General features: G+C 49.8%; 1 protein-coding gene across 1 annotated transcript in view; it reads right to left on the bottom strand.

The window, feature by feature from the left end:
- CAMSAP3 (calmodulin regulated spectrin associated protein family member 3) overlaps positions 1–21,657 on the bottom strand; it is a 52,750-nt gene that overhangs the window by 18,517 nt on the left and 12,576 nt on the right. Inside the window, exons 2-6 of the mRNA XM_056855813.1 lie at positions 9,119–9,384; positions 2,875–3,009; positions 2,426–2,524; positions 1,301–1,333; positions 172–219 (exon numbers count right to left, since the gene is read on the bottom strand). Of these exons, the coding sequence (XP_056711791.1) occupies positions 172–219; positions 1,301–1,333; positions 2,426–2,524; positions 2,875–3,009; positions 9,119–9,384 (581 nt within the window). The remainder of the gene's footprint in view (positions 1–171; positions 220–1,300; positions 1,334–2,425; positions 2,525–2,874; positions 3,010–9,118; positions 9,385–21,657) is intronic.

Genomic DNA, 21,657 nt, shown 5'->3' on the forward strand with positions numbered 1-21,657 from the left:
CTGGTGGCGAAGAGGGACCTGGCATCCCTAGCCGAAAGCAAGTGAGCAGCACATGGGAAAGGGCCCAGCCCATTGCAGCAGGGACAGCCAGAAGTTCAAGAACAGCAACCCAAGTAGATGGCAAGGCGGTGCAGGCGAGCGGGCAAGCACGCGCGCCGACGGATACGTTACCACAGGAGGCTTATTCCCCGACTCCTTCAAACAAAAAGCGATGGCATGCTGGATGCAGTAGCAAAGAAAAGAGAGAGCCTGATCAATGCACCCGCCAGGAGGGAGGGAGGGAGGAGGGAAAGGCTGCTGCCTTGCAGGAGGGGGGGGGGAGGGCCACGCAGAAAGGGGAGATGGGGAGACAGCTGAGGCCTCACATCTTGCTCCAACTGCCCGCCAGCATGCACTGGGGATCTCCAGACACCCCCTCCTAGAGTATCCCGCGCCCTCAACACCCTCTGTGGCCTACCCAGACCATTTTGGACAAAAAGCATTCGCCAGTCCCAGCCTAGGCTGCACCGAGGACTACAGGGGAGCAAGCAAAAAGGAAGGGGGCAGAAGGCAACAAAACACAGAGGGTGGGGGGGGGGTAGAGGCATGTCATGTGACTAGCATGCTGTTCCTACTTGGCAGCTCTAGGCATGAGCTGCCCTGCTCTGGCTGTCTCTTAACCCCTCCACGCAGGGACATGTGGGCTCTTTTGTTGACCTCTGAGGCACCACAGGCTATGTTACCAGTCCGTTAGGCCCCAAGGAGGCTGTGATATCTGGGCAGGGAGGAGAGAGGCATGATCCCATACACACACGTGTGCGCACAGCTAGGTAAAGTGACCCCCCCACACACACACACACACACAAGAGGGGATACAGAGCTAAGAGAGACCAAAAGCAGGCACATATTTTAAAGGGAAGGGAGAGGAGAACAAAGGATGCTGGGATATACCAGCATCCCAGCAGCTGGCGTCTCGCAGGGAACACTTCTTCTCCCCGAGACCAGGGTGCTCCCCCTGCCCTCAAAGTCTCCCCTTCTAGTCAGAGAGCCCCATTCCACACAGAGCAGAGCAGTTAACAAGTGCAATCCTAAGACAGGGAGTTACAACCTTCTAAGGCCGTTGACTTCAATGTAACTCCTCCAAGGATTGTTCTGTAAGCCACCCAAAGCTTTATCCAAGGGAAGCCCGCACGACACACGCAAGCACCTCTGGCTCCAAGGTCCTAAACCCCAGCATCCTTTGCTCTGGGCCCCCCCACCCCCGGCATGCAGCACAGGAGCTGAGGCAGCGGGGAGATAATAAGTAAAGCCACCCACTTACAGGAACCAGTTTCCAGTACCACCTTGTGGGACACTGAAGCAGAGGAAGGAGAGAGGCCATGGGAAGGAGAAGAGGAAAAAAGATGCAGAAAAAGACAGCTCCGTCATATATTCCACACTTTGACCGCATCGCACCCGCAGCACTGGCGGCCAGGTAGGCAGCTTGGCTGGGACGAGGATCCCAGTATCAGAGAGGAGCCCCACCCCTTGGGACAGCTTCGAGGGGAAATGTCCAGAAAGATCACGGGCTCTCCAAAGGGCCAAGCGAGGCTAAAGCAGGCAGAGCCCACCCTGCATCATGAAGACGAAGCAACAGATTGTCAAGTTGGGGGCGGGGGGGGGGTCCTCAACTCAGAGGAAGGGGAAGATCAGGAGGGAGGAAGCAGACTCTACCCTCTACGGCAGGACGAAACAAGGGCACTGCTCATACACAGAACAAAGCCAGCATAGACACAGCCACCCTTTTCTCTTTACTGTACATCAAAGTCTAACAAAATCTCAGCACTTATGGCTATAATACAATTATGACAATCAAGCAGTGTCTGTGTTGTCCTTTATTTTGATTTTCACCTTGGTTCTTGCTAGACCCCACCTTGGAACACAGCTGGTCTTTTGCCTGATTCTACGTTGCAGTATTTTTGAAAGCTCATAGGACATCGATTGTTAAACCTACAGTTTGAGTGTTTTGGGGAACAGTTCCTTACTGTTGTATTTAATAACGAGATTGCCGGTGCTTTCTATGGGCAAATTGGATTCTTGGTAACTATCATGTAAGAATCATAACGTGGAATGGGCTGGAGATAACCGTGCTGCTTTCGATACCATTGATGATTTGCTGTAGTAATAGGTAAGCTAGCTTAGTTAGATGTAGGAATGCACACAATTTGTTGAATATATGTTTATAAACACAAACACTGCTAGATTGTCATAATTGTATTATAGCCATAAGTGCTGTGATTTTGTTAGACCCTTTTATCTTTGCCCGCTGCATTTAGGTCAAGGGGCAGGGCCCATTCCCGGCCTACCAACCCATGGCTTCGCCTTGCGTTTCAGATTCGAATCCCCAAACCTTCCCTCCAACCCCCTGGCACTCAGAAAGGAAGCCGCAACAGCAAGGCACACGCACCTTGGGACCACTCAAGTAGGCCTGGGTCTGGCCGTCTGTACCAGGAGTGGACCGCTGCGAGCTCTCCTGCTCCGTGCTTTGCTGCATCTTGTGGATGACCTGCAAGAAGGTGGCCGGGATTAAGTCATGGATGCACAACACGCTCCGTTACTCATAATCCCTCTGCTGCTGAAGTTCCCCTTTCCCACAGGTCACAGCATCCACACCTCCAAAGACAGAGGTGTCTGCCTGATCCCAATCTGAAGACAGCACCCGAGGAACAACCCTTACCACACTATGCCCAACCTCGTATTTAACAAGCCAGAGATAATGTGGCGCAGTGGGTACAGCGTCAGACCTTATCTCGCCAGATCATTGCATGGATTGAGTGGTACAGCCCCACACACGCTGCCCTGAGTTGCATGAAGGAAAGGAAGAGGCAGAAGCGTAATCAATAAAGATAAAAGTACCATGTCTATCCAGTGAAGCAGCTTCTGGTCCCAGGAGCTGGCAGCTAGATCGGTGCCCGGCATGACACTTAAAGAGCTGGTGGCTTCCATGGCAAATGCTGTCATCAGCGAGTCAATCAAGGCCAGGTGCACACCCTGCAAGAAAAGACAGAAGGGACACATTAGGCAACATGCGCTGGCCAAGAGGACATCTGTGCACCAGAGACGGAGTTAGGGACACACCTGCTGTGACTGTCAAGGTAAGAAATGCCAACAGACGGGAGAACCATCTGAACACTAGTGTTCCTTCAGGCCAAATTCAATCCAGGTCAGGTCAATTCCGATGGCCGCATCAAATTTAGCTTGGGTTATTTCTCTTACTATCTTTTTATAGAAGCTTTACTTATTATCTCCCCGCTGCCTCAGCTCCTGTGCAGCATGCTGGGGTGGGAACCCCAGAGCAAAGGATGCTGGGGGTTTAGGACCATGGAGGGCTCTACCATTAGGGAGCAACAGCTTCCCCCCATTGGCATAAGTGGAACTGTTTTGTTCCCAGTGAAACAACAAGGTAGAAAAGTAGCGTACTGGCATATACTGAAACATGCTACGTGGGACACTGTCTCTGGGGGTGGGGGAAATAATTTATTTATTTGTTTATTTATTATTTCCATTTGTTACCCCACTCTCCCTGGCCAAAGCCAGACTCAGAAGGTCTTACAGAATATAAAATCATACTAATCAATAAAAGCATCAAAACATTTAAAAATGGCCCTATAAAATCGTATAAACATTATACTAAATTACCTAGGAGCCTTTAACGTACGAAACACAATAATAAATAATAATAAATAAGCATTTGCTGTATGTTTGGGTTGGGAAAGAAGAAACCCAAGGGACTGGAAACCCTTTCCAAACCATGGCGACATCAAAACCCGCCTTCTGACCAAGCAGGCTCAGTCCTACTCTAAACCAAGTCTAATACCACAAGGGAATTTGGATTATTTATCTTAAGCTTTTAATGCAGTTAAGATGAACCTGGATGAGGTAAGGGTAACTTTGGGGGCAAAGGCAGCCAGTAGATATGGGGAAATCTTCATTACCAAGGCCATCGTCATTAAACAGTCTGCTTGCCCCTACCCCCAAATTCTGCAAGCAATGCTTCTCAGTGCCAGCCACAGATAATCTGACTCCGAACACAGCTGTCTAGAAGCAAAAATCTCTTGGTTATTGAGCAGATCCAACAGCAGAGCTCACAAGATTGTTATATCTGGGAAGATCCTGGCATAGCCTTTATCGAACACTTTCTATATCCCCAAGGAAAAACTGGAATAAAACGGTAATCCCAATCCCCATCTGATATCGACAACCAGCGTGGGGCAGTGGTTAAGAGCCGTGGTTTGGAGCGGTGGACTTTGATCTGGAGAACCAACTAGACGTTGGGCTAGTCACAGCTCTCTCAGTCCCACCTAACTCACAGGGTGTTGTAGAGAGAGGAAGGGAAGGTGATTGTAAACTGGTTTGATTCTTCCTTAAGTGGTAGAGAAAGTCAGCATATAAAAACTAACTCCTCTTCTTCAACTGACAAAAGTTGATTCTCAGTTGGCTGATGCCATCACAATACCCATCGGAGCAGGAAGAGTAGTTTTTTTATACCCCACTTTTCTCTACTTTTAAGGAATCTCAAAGCAGCTTAAAATCGCCTTCCCTTCCCACAACAGACACCTTGTGAGGAAGGTAGGGCTGAGAGAATTTTGAGAGAACTGTGAGTAGCCCAAGGTCACCCAGCAGGCTTCATGTGGAAGAGTGAGGAATCAAACCTGGTTCTCCATTTTAGAGTCCGCCGCTCTTAACCACTACACCACGCCGCCTCTACAAAATACAGAGCAAGAGTGAGGAGCGCCGCTGTCCTCCCCCCTCTGCATATTGAAAGCAGACAGGGCCGTTCAGTAAGAGGGCTGCGGGTCTGCCTGTGCCAAGACCAGGCCACTTAACGGTAAGCAGGGAACTCTTCTGTCAGAAGCAGGCCAAACCTGACCCATTCAACATCCTCCAGTGAGGAAAGAGCCCTTCTCGCTGAGGGACAGGGAACTCTCCTCAGAACAATGGAAGGATTAGCAGAAGCAGCCTTCAACTCCATCAGCCCTGACGCTTCCTGGCAACCTGATCTGTCCATTTTCTGTTAAACGGAACAAGTTGAGGATAAGGGCCCAACACTGAAAGTACCTCACTTATATTGACAGCCAATAGCACAATCAAGTGCTGGAGTTGGGTCTTTGAATTTGCAGAGCCCCTGCTCTACCTGCAGCTTGAAGTGATATAAAGCACAGGAAGAGTGCCATTATTTCATTTTGCTGGCGCAGAGTGGTAAACTGCAGTATTGAAGTCCAAAGCTCTGCTCACGACCTGAGTTCGATCCCGACGGAAGTTGGCCTCAGGTAGCCGGCTCAAGGTTGACTCAGCTTTCCATCCTTCCGAGGTCGGTAAAATGAGTACCCAGCTTGCTGGGGGTAAAGAGAAGATGACTGGGGAAGGCACTGGCAAACCACCCCATAAACAAAGTCTGCCTAGAAAATGTCACCCCATGGGTCAAGAATGACCCGGTGCTTGCACAGGGGACCTTTACCTATACTAGTACATCTCACCCACAGTTGTGTTGAAACCACCCAGATAAGCTTTGGGAAGCCAGCCCATCCTTGTAAACTAGGGTAGTACTTCTCTTAACCAAGGTCATACCGTTAGGTAACCGGTGGAATCATATCATCCCCACACTGCACCATATTTCGGAGTGCTAACCTGACCTAAAGAAGTGGGGGGGTCAGTGGGATCATAGCACCAACCCTGCAGAAGGACTACAGAGAATGGGCCCAAAGTGTGCTTGACGTCCACTAGGTCCTGCAACCAGAGGCATCAAGACAAACTAGCAGGCCATAAACAAGCCTCCAGGCACATTTAAACCTCACCCAAAGCTCTCCTGGCAGCCTGACCTTATTTCTTGATTACTACTCCAGACTTTATGACTACTTCATGACTATTTGATGATAATTGTATTTATGGCTGCAATAGTACATCCCCTCATTTAAGAGGGAAACACACATGAAGATTAGTTTCCCTTGTGGGTGGAAGTCTAAAACGGAGGAAGAAGTTTTGTTGTTATATATTTCAATTGTTATCTTGCAAAAACAATGCACGTATAGTCATCAAGATTTTTTTATATATTTATGCATATTTTTGGGTCTGGAATGTTGATTGCTTAGACCACTGAAGAAGGCTGTGTGGCCGAAACACGTATGGTCAGAGTCTAATTGTATGATTTCGTGTCTTATTGTGTTATATGAACATGTCAATTTGGTAGGCTTGTGCAGGGCCTTATATGTGTTATATGTGGTATTAGATTTTATCCTGAAATAAATATATACATATTTTGTACTGATATGATTTTTAGATTGTATAACCTTTGACCTTAGATGTTTGTTTATTTTTTTCTTGACCTTTTGGGTACTTAATTCTGTGGTTTAGGGTTAAGTTTTTTTCCCTTTGCTGTTGGCGTAGCCTCACCTTCGACACCCCGGCAGAAAGAATTGCAGCAGTGAAAAAGGGGGTAACTAGACAGTGAATGAAGACTGGGAAAGTGTTAATGTGGAGTGCATTCTCAGGCACGGGGCACAGGGAGGGGAAATACCGCATGAGTTAAGCTTAAGAGTGAAGCTCCGATGTGTCTTCCCCTTCAGTATGGCTCACACCAAAAAAACCATAAGGTGACGGAGAACTTTAGCTGCAGCATAGTATTCTTTGGCTTTCTCTACACTTCCTCCCCCCCCACACACACACACTTCAGAGTTTGGGCTCATCCCACCAGCAAAGAGGCATAAACCAAGATCAAGCTGAACTGCATTGGATAGAAACAGAGATTGTACCAAACGAGGACACCTGCTTTCCAGTATCATTACTGGCAGTATGCCAAAATCTCTGCTGCTGCAGACACTGCTTCCCTCCACAGACCATCTAATCCTTCGGGCGTGGGGGTAATCCAACTCCCTGTTCCAGTGAGAGAGAGAGAGAGACAGAGCCATCTATACTACAGAGCCATCCTGCCCCATGGGCACGCTCAGGCATTCCCTGGGAGTTCCCAGAAATTATATCAGAATCAAGAGTAATCATCTCTCTGCCTCCCAAGGTAAAAGCCTCTCTTTCCGACTTTCTCAATTGGCAGCATTTTTCCTGTAGCAAAGGACAGAGGATATGCCCTGCCTTCAGCTAACTGGAGCAGCCTCTTTCCGGCCCAAAAGGCTCAAAGCAAATTTAATAACCATCAGAGTGACCCGTTCAACGCAGACCAATCCCATCAGGCACCTGCTGGCAGAGCTACATCAGCAGCTGGGGTTCCCTTCTCCTCACCACTCTCTCTCTCTCTCTCTCTCTCTCACACACACACACACACACACACACGAGGAATTATACTTGCTGGGACCAGAAAGCAGACATCTCCAGCCCCCACCTTCAGGGCTTGAACAATTTAAAAATCCTTCTTAGCACCAGCTAGAGAGAAGCAGAGAGAAACAACCATTCCAGCCTCATGCAACAGTGCACAGGCCTGGGAGACCCTCCCACTAATACCAACCAAATCCCACAGCAGAAGGGAATTTTGGCCATCTGCAACCAGATTATCGACTGGAATCCCCATCTCCGACCCTTTGTACGAGAAGGGGGAGAGGAGCGCCAAACTGATGCCCCCTATTGTACTCCTCCTGATAACAACCTCGGGCACTTCAACCTCCCCTCCACACTTAAAAAAAGAGAGTGGAGTCCTGCATTAAGTACATACAATAGAGGGGGGAAATCTGCAGCCTTTTCCACTTCCCATGTGGCACTGTCCACAGACAAGCCAAGGATGACAAAACACCTTCTTCTATGTTCCACTGCTATAGGTGCTGCTTACAGCCTGGGCAAACGCAAGAAGCAAGGATACAAAACCACAACCGGCCTTCACTCCGGGCTGGGGCAACAGGAGTAGTACGACAACAACCAAGTTGCCCTCTAACACATCCTTATATTTATACTCTTACATGAGACTTGCTGGCAACACTAGGCACTGCTACTGTGCAGCCCGTGTTGAGCAAACATGAATTACCATCTGTTAAAGCACGAGAGTAGAAAAGGCCTCACATCTTGAACAGAGGCTCCTGCTTCTTGTACACAGTTGGGAATTCGGGCATACTTAGCAACAGCAGCCACCTGCTGCACATTATTACCCATCTCAGCTCCCCGGCCTGCCGAGCTATGAAAACATTGACGCTTCAGGCTGTTAGAACAGGTTCCTCTCCCAACAGGTAACGTAAACCCTGGGAAAAGCTATTCCTGGGGTGGCTTCGGCCACACCTCAGTCCTCCCCACCCACAGGGAGATGAGGAAAGGGGTTCCCATGGGTGGCTAGGATCCAACCTTGTAAAGGCCTCGCCCTTATGCTGCGGCGCCACATGGGGCACACCTACTACGAAGGCAGCAATGAAAGAGAGGTTTGGGATTTGTCTCGTCACCCTCAGGGCCTTCATCAGGTCCCTTGCTCAGGACAGTCCTGGAAGGCGTCTTTCTTACACAAAGCAATAAACTAGAGGCCGCTCACTCTTTTGCCTATTCCCAATCTATAGAAGGCCTCGTTGATTGCTTGGAGGGGGGGGGTCTTTTCAGAGGAACTTCTCCAAAACACCTCAAGTAACCTTGAATGACCAATACACGCCACCCCTTACAAAAGCATCAGTCACGAAAGCAACCAAGATTCCCAACAACTACAGCCGCTCATACTGAAAACATACATACTTGCTCGCTCAGGTGGTATTGTACCAATTGAGCAAAAAGTTGCACAACTTGAGGTACGAATTCTGCAGACCAAATATTTATTTTTAAATAACGCATTCCACCAATACTGATTTCCCCATCGTAGAGTTGCAGTAGTTGGAAACAGACAAACTCCAGAGATCTAAGAAGGACCGAAAACTCTGAGCTTGAATCACTGCACAAGCATTCCCTGGGCAACCCAGTGAACTCTATGATTAATTTAGAAGAATGGTTCTGCCAAGTTAATTCTGGAAATGAGATACTACAGTGCCCTGCTTCTCTTCATGCCTCTACAGCCTTCTTTCATGAATCTAGTGAGGACCACCACCACCCCAACATTTCCAGAAATGGTACAAGCCCTGCACCCTCCACAAGAGCCACCATCAGGAACATCAGATCAAGATGGGACCTTGAGAACTGACTGCAGACTTACCAGCCTGATTGGCTTGTGGTGCAAGTCAGCCTCCTTGATAGGCTTGTCTTGGAAGGTGGGCACCAAGCCACGGCGGGCCAGAAGTTGCAGCAAGGCAGCGTTATCCTTGGGGGCTGAGGTGCCATCAGGGCCCGGGGGTAAGGCCTGACGCCAGGCACGGCAGTAGATGTCGGATGATAGCAGCAGGCGGATGAGAGGAGGCTTCATGTGCTCCTGTTCATACTGGTCCGTATAGAAGGGTTCGCGCAGCTCAGCAGGGACGTGCTCTGTTAAGAGGGAGAGAGAAGGAGTCATATGATTTGTGCCCATTCAGCCCCAAACAAAATATCATGCCTATCTAAACTTATCCTCTGCACTTAGGGTTGCCAACCTCCAGTTAGTAGCAGGAGATCTCCAGCTATTACAACTGATCCCCAGCCAATAGAGATCAGTTCCCCTGGAGAAAATGGCCGCTTTGGCAATTGAACTCTATGGCATTGAAGTCCCTCCCCTCCCCAAACTCCACCCTCCTCAGGCTCCGCCCCAAAATCTCCAGGTATTTCCCAACCCAGAGCTGGCAACCCTATCTGCACTCCAAGTCCCAGAGCCTCCTTGCCCCTCGGCAACTCTTGTTGGTTTTTTGTCACCTCTTTCTCCCACATCTGTTAAGGTACTATGGTTAGAATACTGGATTTAGGAAACCTGGGTTCAAATTCCCACACAACAATAAAATTCACTGGGCAGTCTTAAAGATGGCACTGTCTGCTGTGAGAATCAAAGGAGACGTCCCACGTACATTTGCCCAAGACTCAAACAAAGATGGGTACAAATGTTATGACTTTTCCCCAGGGCCCTCCACTGTCTCCCATTTCCTTCACCTTCCCCCACTCCACGGACTTGTCTTGTGGGTTATAAGGAAAGTGAAGGAGCCAGGAGGAGACTGCCTCCAGCCCAACATGAAAGGGAGTCAGAACAGCCTTCACACTCAAGGCCTTCAAGGATCTCTGACGCCAGAGGTTCTCTCTTCACTCCTTTCTGCCTGAGTATGCAGGGATCAGGCAAGCAGCAGACATCAAGCACTGTGTAAGCATATATCAGAACAAATCCCTCAGTCAGCAGTCTCCAAGGAGACTGAGCTCAGTGCTAAAAACACCTCATATTTGACATTCACCTGCACAGTTTGAGACTCCAGAGAGACATGCCTGTAGCCCATCCTCAGTATTCACAGATACGCTATGTTAGCTCAACGTACAACCCTAGTATACTTTGCAGGTAGCTGAACAAATGTTGTGGAAGCCTCAGCCCTTCCTATGCCCTGAAATACATAATTCTTAGAGAAAAAAGGTTTTCCCAGAGCAGACTACAACCCTCCCACTCTAGTCAAGACATACTGCACAAATTAGTTGCTCATTCAGATGCCTTTCCTATTCCAACAGAGGCCCCTCTAAGAGACCAACAGCTACTTAAGTAGGATGAGAAGATCCTGGGAACACGGGCAAACACTCTCTTTCCAAGACAGCCCCCTGGAGGAGATCCATACTTGCAGTCCATTCCTCTAGAGCAGGGTATCAAACATAAGGCCCAAGGGCTGGATCCGGCTCCTTGAGAGCTCTGATCCGGTCCGTGAGCCAGCCGAGGAAGGCACACCCCGCTCATGATCTGTGCTGACAAGGCATGGTTCGGCCCGGCCCAGTCACATTTATGTCATATCTGACCCTCGTAACAAATGAGTTCAACACCCTTGCTCTAAAGAGAAACAGCAAGGGATGCTTCTTAACTAGGTGGATGAGACAAAAGACACCCTAACCACAGAATAACCTGAAGTCTTCCACACTACTCAGTGCATGGGTACAGGATCCTCAGGGGTATGTAGCTCAGTAACACTTGAGAGTGGAAGTGATGGATTTCCCCTCCCTTCAGTTCCACAGCACAAGCCCCATCTTCAGCAAATTTCCCCTAAATAGGGTTGCCAAACTCCAGGTGGTAGCTGGAGATCTCCTGCTATTAGAACTGATCTCAAGGTGATAGAAATCAGTTTCCCTGGAGAAAATGGCTGCTTTGGCAATTGGACTCTATGGCATTGAAGTCCCTCCCCTCTCCAAACCCTGCCCTCCTCAGGCTCCACCCCCAAAATCTCCCAGTAATTCCCAACCCAGAGCTGGCAACCCTACCCCTAAAGCAGGATGAAAGGAAGCAGGAATAATAGGGATGTTTAATTCGCTAGACCAGTGCAGAGCTGTATGCTTAGGGTTGGGGACCAGACTAGAGAAGTACTTCGAATTGAGTCAGAGGCTGCACAGAATGTAAACAGAGCAAATCATGGGAGGCACCCTCGGCTGAGCATTAAACTGGGAGCTCTCACGGAAACCCACCTCACCGAGCAAGCATAGCAATGACAAGCACTTTACGATCACCCACTACTAGAGCTGGCACTGAGCCATAAGAAAAGGAGCATTGTTATTTGCCCTAGCAGACTTATTTATTTCCAGCTGCTCTAAGCAAAATACAGGAAGGGGCAACTAGTGCTTTCACTCTACTTCTGGTAAAAAGCAGAGGGGATTAGGAACATTTGTTCCTGGGTTATAAGAGACTACCTACATTTCATTGCTTACACTATGTCAGGATTCCTTTGGGACGCCTTTGTTTTAGCTGTTCATATATGCTTTTACAGGTTCTGACTATCCGACCCAACTGTCCCATCTGTAAGATCAAACTTTTCTGTATTGGCTGAAGCAAAAAGGCCAGAAGGGGCTGGTAAATCAGAATCTAGAACAGAAAAGCAATTACAGATAGGTACTGCAAATTCCTGTGGTTTTGTAGAGGGAAAATAATCATACACTGTATTTTTACTGTTTAGAGATTGGCAAAGGGAGAAGTCTGCCAACCCTCTCATCCCTAATTTTTATGTCTACCTAACCACAGGTAGGTATACACACAATAGCCCTAATAGCCCAGCTTAGCCTAGTCTCATCAGAGCTCAGGAGCCAAACAGGGCCAGCCACCGATAGTACTTGGATGTGAGACCGCCAAGGAAGATTAGAGTTGCAATGCCGAGGAAGACAATGGCAAACCATCTCTACTCATCTCTGGCCTTGAAGTAGAACTTCATGGGGTCACCAATCATTGGTTATGACTCGAAGGCATACTTTATCTAGGTACATGCATACATACACACAAACCCTTTAACTCTTGATTCCACCTGTACAAAATAACAAAATAACGTTTCCTAAGGAGCATCCAAAACAATGAGCAACAGAGATGGAAGGAAGGGACCTCCAGGGTCACCTAGTCCAACCCCCAGCACAATGCAGGAAATTGACAACTACCTTCCCCACACCCCCAATGAGCCCTACTCCATGCCCACAAGATGGCCAAAAAAAAAAAAACCCTTCCAGGATCCCTGGCCAGTCTGGCCTGGAGGAAAATTACTTCCTGACCCCAAAGTTGCAATCAGCATTACCCTGGGCATGTAATAAAGGGCCACGAGAGCCAAGACCTTTGAGTAATTAACCCAGTAAAGGATGTACAGAGATTCTACTTCTTCAAGATAATTCAAACCGCTGACAGGGGTGATCTGATACTGCCTCAAATGAAAGTTGCCTGCAAAGTCCAGGGCAGCAGAAGGCCACAGGCTGCAAGCCAAGGGACATTTGGCTCTTCCCCTTGGGCCCACACCAATGCTCATGCCTCAGGCAAGCCTTGCTGGAAATTATACCTGGAAAAGGGAGGGACAGATACTTCCAGCAGTTGCTGGTAACTGCCTGGGTATTTCTTCCCCCTCTCCATACCTCAGGCAAGCCTGCTTGAAATTATAACATTTGTTTCTCCAGAACCTGTACTTCTTGTACCTCCTTTGCTTTAGGGGAAAAATGGGGTATAGTGGGAGTTAGAGGCAAAGCTCTCAACGAGCTTAAGAATGAACGGTAGTGGCAGAGGCGTCTCTTCCTTCGCTTGAGAGCCAGAAGTGCAAACTCAGCTCATGGCCTTCAACACTCTGGGTTGCGACTGGCAGGTGTGGGGAGGACAAGAAAGTCATACTAGTCTCTTGTGTTCTCTCCGCCAGCAAGGTAGTGCCAGAGCTAACGCGCACATGCTCTACTGGCCGTTTCCTCAAGAGGCAAAGCCACGAGACTTAAGCACTACGTGTCAGTTCCTGCCAAGGAGTAGGCTGGGAGGGCCAGGACATTCCTGAGAAAGCAAGTACGGGGAACAGGTGGATCAGCTTTGCCAGCTGATTCAGCATCACCTGATCACAGCCGCATCTGCACGAGACCGGACTTGTGGCTTCAACCCCAGCTCCTGCCCGCCCCATGGCTTAGAGCCCAAATAAACAAACCCCTCCATCCACCCTGGCAGAGAGCCCAGCAAGCCCTCCTCCAGGGACTCAGGGCATCCAACACTGGGAACAGCTTGCTTGGGAGGGGGACACAGGAATCCTTACTCAGAAATGCTTGGGTTGTGAATGCAGCAGCCCCCTCTGCCCCAGCACAGCTTCAGTCAGGAGGGGGCCGCATGTCACGAATAATCCCTGGCATGGGAAAGAGCTGGAAATAAATGAGGCACGGGTAATGGGGACACATGTTAAGACTAACCGCACTTTCACACATGCCAAATAATGCGCTTTCAATCCACTTTCAACGTACTTTCAATCCACTTCCAACGCACTTTGCAGCTGGACTTTACTCTGAAACAGCAAAATCCACTTGCAAACTATCGTTAAAGTGCATTGACAGTGGACTGAAAGTGCATTATTTAGCATGCATGAAAGCGCCCTAAGCTTCAAGCCTCTCCTCACTGAGATCACCACCAAGGAGCAAACACAGAGGCCTCATAAAGCAGAGCTTGCCCCAACCAGCACAGAACTTAAAAGAAAGCAAACAGCCCAATGCAGAGACTACTGGCTACATGCAACAAATCCGGCTTTCTGTCTCCAGGACAGCACCTGCACCAAGCCTTCCCAAGGACCAGCATGGCAGCTATTCCCTAGGCACACACTCTTTTGCCCAACTGCAGCCAAGATGGGCAGCTTGCCCTACAGAGACATGCCTAACATAGTAAACAAGCAACAGAGCCAAAGATGATCAAGGCTACCTTGTTTACGCCTCCTCACACTTTTATTGCTTTTGTTTAGGGGAAAGAGCCACTCACAGTATGCAAGGACTAGAGCAGCAGTTACGAGTGGCAGGAAGAAAGTGCAAATGTACACCAGCCTGAGAAACACGTACACTTTTATTCTTTCGCCTACTCCTTCTAGAAGCCAACAGAGGAAACGTGTCCAATGTAGGCTGGCTCAGGGAGCTAATCCTACTGGCAGGCAGAGCTCTTCATCAAGGCAGGAACAAGAAGAAAGTGCTTGCTAGTGGTAGGGGTTTGCTAAGGCCCTGCCTGGAACCCAGCTTCACTTGGATTTGAAGAAGAAGAAAAAGAGTTGGTTTTTATATGCTGACTTTCTCTACCACTTAAGGCGGAATCAAACCGGCTCATACTCACCTTCCCTTCCCCTCCCCACAACAGATACCCTGTGAGGTAGGCGGGGCTGAGAGAGAGTGACTTGCCCAAGGTCACCCAGCTGGCTTCGTGTGTAGGAGTAGGGAAACCAACGCGGTTCACCAGATTAGCCTCTGCCGCTCATGTGGAATCAAACCCGGTTCTCCAGATCAGACTCCACCGCTCCAAACCACTGCTCTTAACCACTACACCACACTGCCAAGGAAAGAGTCTCTCACCACACACTTATTGCTCAGCATGTCCTCCATAGTCCTCCAGAGATGTGGGGTGATCTTCAGGAGGATTTCTTTAGAGCAAACATAGGCAAGCACCTTCAAGTGGGCCACAAGGAGGGGAGGTTGTTTCTGTTGACTTGTATCCGGATCCGAAACGCATGCAAAATTACCGCAAGAATTTAGTTCAAATAACCCTCCCCTGTACAAGGAGAGGAAAGGAGATCACCATGTAAATGTTAGGTAGTTGCAGTGAGGGAATGATGCTATGGTAAAACCATCTTGGAATTGGCAGGCTACACATTAAGCCTTCCTCCTTCAACCTGCTGCATTATCCATAACACCAAATGATTTACAAAGCAGAACAACAGTTGACACAGAGAGCCAGCGTAGTGTAGTGGTCAATGGTGGCCAACTCTAATCTGGAGAACCGAGTTTGATTCCCCACTCCTACACATGAAGCCTGCCGGGTGACCTTGGGCCAGTCACAGTTCTCAGTCCCATCTACCTCACAAGGTGCCTGTTGTGGGGAGGGGAAGGGAAAACGATTGTAAGCCGCTTTGAGACTCCTTAAAGGTAGAGAAAAGCGGGTTATAAAAACCAACTTTTTTTCTTCTGTGAGATGGCAAATGTGCTGTGAACAAGTTTGCTGTGCTCCCCTCAACTAACTTAAAATGATAGCAGCCCAATCCTACAATGCAGAATGAACACACTTTCCATTATGGGAACTTCCATGTGTGGGAAGAGAAATGTCCCTGCCCAGGCGCAAATCAAGGAGCAGGGAGAAGAGTGAGTTCGGAATCAAGTCTCTGTGAGCTCCTTATCCAAACCAAAATATCAAGAGCAGGAAGGGAAAGGTCCTGAGAAGGCCGGTTACACTGAGACCTCCCGGGGTGCGTGTGTGTGTGTGAACATTCAGATGACCAACCTGGAGTACTTCAGTTCCGACCAGTCAAATAAAAGGGAACGGTGAGGCATGGTTCTGTAACGTCAGAAGATGCAGAATTACAAGGCCTCACCCAGCCCCGCATGCAGTCCTTACTATGATATTAGACCAAAACCTGCTCCCATGACAGGAAGTCACTTCACCACACAGGCCTTTACCTAAAAACAAGTAAATAAATAACCACAAGAGGGCAGGTAGCATAAGCTGAGCTTCCCCGACAATTAATGTCCAAGGCAACAATCCTCCCATGCTCCCAGCCAGCAGGCAGAAGCCTTAACACCATTTATTGAGCAACAAGTATGGCGCCAGACTGCATCCTAATTTGACACATAACTTGATTTTTATGTATTAGACGGTGACCACAGAGTGACCAGGATTATATTTTATCCCGCCCTTCCTCCGGGGAACTCAAGGACGCATTCCCTATGCTCCATTTTATCCTCACAACAACCCTGCCAGGTAGATAGAGTGAGAGACTAGTCAAAGGTCACACCGTTTGATTCACAGTTGATCCAGGATCTGAACATAGGTGTCTAGTCCAGCACACTAACCACTACACCTTACTGGCTGTCACACTGCAATGTCCTTGAAAGAACGGCTGTACCTGAATCAAAGGCAGAGAATTTAGTTTGGGGGTCCACAGATGGTAGGGAAAATGCAGGTTAATAGACTGATCGGTGGTTATCCGGCAAATACCTTTAGAACATCCCATGACCACAGCGGAAAGGGGAGCCCCTTTCAAACAACCACCTCAGCATGTTTTGAAGAGAAGACAGTAGTCCCAGGACTGGAAAAGCAGCTTGGAATCTGTTCCTAGCCCCAGCCTACTTAATAACTCTCCAGATGTTGCTTAGATCCCAGAACTGCAAAGCTACATTTAGAGACACATTTCAACACTTAGCAAACCCAGATGAGCTAAGATAACTCACAACAGTTTTGTTTAAAAACAGGTCCAGATGGAAAGTTTCCCACTATTCTGAGGGTTGTTTAAAGTGTGGAGTTCTCATTCTAATCTACATGTGCTATCTTGGCGGGGGGGGGGAGGCATGAATGAAGACAGACTGGTGAGAACATATAAGCAGGTTTTGGAAAAAAAAACTGGAATGCCACGCGCTTTTTTACTCAGACTCAAACGACCTGTTATCTAACAGTAGTCTAACAGCCCCATCATAAGAAAAGCCGGAAAAGCCACTTCTCAGGAAGGTAATCAGGAACAGAGAAGCAGTACATGCAGCCATGCATTTCATCCGTTCCCTTCCCTGTATTTCCCTGATTCAGTCTGTTCCACCTGTGACTCTGAAGATGCATTTGCAACTTCACAAGGGGAAAAAGCCATGTTGGTTTTGAAGCAGGGAAACGGCATTTGGGGAGAGAGCGGGATTTCCTTCTTAGCCCTATTCACATCTCTCTCCCCCGCCAACAGAACCCTCTATTCCTTTCCTGTCACAAATAGGGTTGGTAGCCTGAGCTACCATTTCTTATACTCGGGAAAACCACACCGATTTGATGCTACAGTGGTGAAGGGCGTTTCGAAAACTTTGAACATTTCCTAATCCGTGTTAAAGGACCACAAGAATACGGCCCCCAAAAGTGTAGAGTGGTAATTCTAATAACATGAGTTAATGATTAGGTAGGAGGTGGTATTTGTTGGAGGTAAAAAACAAAAAATCCCTTCGGACGCTTTACAGCACTGTTCTCTGCCTGCTCCCACCCCACAGAAAGTAGTCCCAAAAAGAGAGTAAGTGGAGGAACGGGACCTTGGCTACTTCCCGAGAAGGTTCCTTCTCCTCTGAGGTACGAAGGGCATCTTGCAGATAGACGGGTGTTTCCGTTCCTGGTTCTTAGATAGGCAGGAAGTACAGAAAGTTCAACCTCATTCCCTGTCCCCTGACCGGAAACGCCCCTTCGCCTCCACTTGAGACTTCCAGAGCTGGACAGGAATCTGTAAGGTTAAGTAAAAGGAACAACACGGACCAAACTCTCAGTCACTTGGCTGTGGTAACTTTAATGAGTATTAAACTGGGGTAACCTGAGGTACACTGAACTTGGGTCCGCTATCAAACATAAAGTCTTTTTTTTTTTGGTTCACGTATTCTACGTGCAATTTGTCGAACAGGTGGTGTCATAGGAGTGTGAATGGGAGGAAGCCGGCTCTCTCCCCGACTATGACCAATAAAGAACAAGCGTAAGGTGCTCCAGCCTCTGCCCCAGGGTGGGGCCAAGATGCCCTTCGTACCTCAGAGGGGAAGGAGCCTTCTCGGGAAGTAACCAAGGTCCCGTTCTCCCTGAGGTGAAGGGCATCTTGCAGACAGACGGGATGTCCAAGAGCTACTCCGTCGAAGGGTGGGTGTCGTCAACTGCAAGGACGTGCTGGAGCACCCGACGTCCAAAGGCGGCGTCCGCCGAGGAAAACTGGTTCAGGCGGAAGTGACGCACGAAGGTAGATACTGAAGACCAGGTGGCTGCCTTGCAGATCTCCTCGACTGACGCCCTGTTGTCGAAGGCCGCCGAGGTGGCTGTGCTGCGGATTGAGTGCGCAGTGACGCCAGGCAGGACAGGCCTGTCGCTGAGGGCAGGCTTGGAGAGCTGTCTTCCCTTGTTGGGAGCCGCTACCGAGATGAACAGAGCGTCGGACTGCCGGAATGGTGTGGTGCGAGAGATGTATATGTGTAGGACCTGCCGCAAGTCGAGGATGTGCCATTCCTGTTCCCGTGGGTGTGGCGGGTGTGGCACAAAGGAGGGAAGGTCAATCTCTTGTTGTCTGTGGAAGACCATATTGACTTCTGGGATGAAGGTGGGATCCGGCCTTAGGACCACCTTGTCTTTGTGGAACACGCAGAGACCTGGGCGTGAGGACAGGGTGGAGAGCTCAGAGACCGGGCTGAGGTTATGGGGGTGAGGAAAAGAGTTTTCCTGAGAAGGGCCTGCAAGGGTGCTTCGGCAAGAGGCTCGAAGGGCGGTCTGGTGAGTGCAGTGAGGACCACGTGCAGACGCCAGGTTGGAAATCTGTGGATGACTGGAGGCGAAAGCAGTGAAAGGCCTCTCAGGAAGGTGGCGACATGCGGGTGTCTGGAGGTGGAGTAGCATCCCAGGTGGGGGACTACGGTGGAGATGGCCGCCAGTTGCTTATGCAAGGTGGAAGGCCGCAATCCCTGTTGTGCCCCCTCCTGCAGGAAGGCCAGTAGTGTGGCCGTGTGAGGTTCCAGCGGGTCGGCTCCCTTCCGTCTACACCAGGGGTCTGCAAACTGTGGCTCCCAAGCCGCATGCGCTCTTTGGCCCGTTGAGTGCGACTCTCCGAACTTGGTTCAGAGCCCCTGCTCTTGCGCCCGCTCGTGCCGGCGCGCCTGAGAGAGCAAGCAAGCACGAGAGCAGGCAAGCGGGCGCGCTGTCTCTCCCCCCGCCCCGCCGTGGAGAATGGCTGGGTCCCTTTCCCTTGCCCTCAATGGTTGGGAGGCTAAAGCCTCCCCTCCCCTCTAGCCGTGCGATTGCTGGGCGGGCGGGGGGGGGGGCTTCCTTTGGTAGACCTGGCCTCCGGCTGAGTCCCATTGGGAGGCCATGTCTACCCACTGGCTTTCTTGGACTCAGAGGAGGGGGAAAAGTCCCCCTTCAGAGGCCAGGTCTACCAATTGGCTTCTATGGGCCTCCGGAGGCCAGGTCTACTGCCAAGAAAGCCAATGGGTAGACCTGGCCTCCCAATGGGACTCAGCCGGAGGCCAGGTCTACCAATAGGCTTTTATGGCAGTAGACCAGACCTCCAGACGAGGAGGGGGAAATGGCAGGGACTTACAATTTAATTTTTATCAATAAATAAGATCACTATTAAGTATGATATCAAGTTTTATTCAGTGTACCTATAGTTTAATTAAGACTTAAAACTTTAATTAAAGTTTATTAAGTTAATAAACAGTGTACCTACCTATATAGTTTAAGTTTAAGAAATTTGGCTCTCAAAAGAAATCTCAGTCGTTGTACTGTTGATATTTGGCTCTTTTGACTAATGAGTTTGCCGACCCCTGGTCTACACCAGCGTACAAACGCCTTCCATGTGGAATTGTAAATGCGCTGGGTGGAAGACTGGCTGGCTGCCAGCATAGTATTGACCACTTCAGGGGTGTAGCCTAGGCCGAGGAGCCTTTGCCTCTCAATACCCAGACGGTCAAGCAAAACCAATCTGGATCCGGATGCAGAAGTGGTCCCTGGTGCAGCAGGTCCTTGGATACTGGTATCCTCCATGGTGGCTGAATGGACAGTTCCTGGACAGTGGGGTACCAGGGCCTGCGTGGCCAGTCTGGAGCCACAAACAAGACAGTCACCCTCTCTTGTCACAGCTTCCTCAGAGCTTTCGGGATGACTGGAAGCGGAGGGAAGGCGTAGAGTAGGCCCCTGTGGCCAGGGGGCCAGTAGGGCATCCGTCTGTTCTGCCTGAGGATGTGAGTATCGCGAGAAGAATCGAGGTAACTGACTGTTTGATGGGGACACGAAGAGATCCACTGTCGGCCGGCCGAAGCAAGTAGAGAGTGTGCGGAATACTCGGGGCTGCAGTGACCACTCCCCCTCGTCTATCTTTTTCCTGCTCAGCCAGTCTGCTTAAGTGTTCAGCTCTCCCCTGATGTGTTCTGCCCTGATGGACCGAAGGTGCCTCTCTGCCCACAGTAGTATCCAACTGGCTTCCCGGTGAAGGGCTGATGATCTGGACCCACCTTGTTTGTTTAGGTGAGCCTTTGCGGCCATGTTGTCCGTGTGGACGAGGATGTGGTGCGAGGCTATTGTTGGTTGGAAGGAGTGGAGGGCTCGGCAGATGGCTCGGAGCTCGAGCTGATTGATGTGAAGGGATCGCTCCTTCTCCGTCCAGGCGCCCTGTGCCATCTGGTGGTCCACCATGGCGCCCCACCCCTCTAGGCTGGCGTCAGTGAAGATCTGTATGGTCATCTGGTACCAGTACTGATGACCCTTCTGCAGGTTGGAGGGATTCAGCCACCAGAGAAGGCTGCTCTGGGGGCAGGGGCAGGCGAATGTTCCTCTTCTTCAGGATGTGCTGCTGGAATGGCTTGAGGAACCATTGGAGAGGGCGAGCGTGGAAGCGAGCCTAGGTGACAGAGTCTATGCACGCTATCATGTGACCCTGCAGACAGGCCAACGAGGACAGTCCGGTTGTTTTCGAGGTGAATGCCCCCCGGGCCCGGGAGGATATTTTGTCGGCCTTGTCCTTCGGGAGGAAGAGGGTGCTGCAAGTGGTATCTATTACTACCCCCAGGTGTTGTAGATGCCGAGTTGGGGATGTGTGGCTTTTGCTAAAGTTGATGAGAAAGCCGTGGTTTTCTAGGGTCTGCACAACTCTCTGGGTGTGCTGGACGTCTTGATGCTTTGATGGAGTGGCGATGAGCAGGTCATCTAGATAGGGGTAGACGTGTATCCCCTCCTTCCGAAGCAGGGCTACCAGGGTGACCAGGACCTTGGTGAACACCCTGGGGGCGGAGGATAGGCCGAAGGGGAGCACCTTGAATTGGAAATGGCGATCCATGTAGCTGAAGCGCAGGAAGTGGCGGTGGTCGCCGCATATGGGGATGTGCAGGTATGCTTCCGTCAGGTCAATGGAGGACATGAAGTCGTCTGGACGGAGTGCCTCCACGATGGATCAGAGGGTTTCCATCCGGAAGCTTTTGGCTCGGATGAATCTGTTTACGCGTTTTAGATCCAGAATGGTTTGCCAGTCTCCATTCTTTTTGGGAACGGTGAAGAAGATAGAATAGACTCCGGAGGATCTCTCTGGTGTCGGTACGGCTTCAATAGCCGTGATGTGTAGCAGGTGATTGATTGCCGTCCAGGTCCTCGCGTGCTTGTTGCGGTTGGATGTCTTCGGTGACTGAATGAACCGGTCGGGAGGAAGAAGACGG

This window comes from Euleptes europaea, chromosome 1 (genome assembly GCF_029931775.1).
Source record: "Euleptes europaea isolate rEulEur1 chromosome 1, rEulEur1.hap1, whole genome shotgun sequence".
NCBI classification, from domain to species: Eukaryota; Metazoa; Chordata; class Lepidosauria; order Squamata; family Sphaerodactylidae; genus Euleptes; species Euleptes europaea.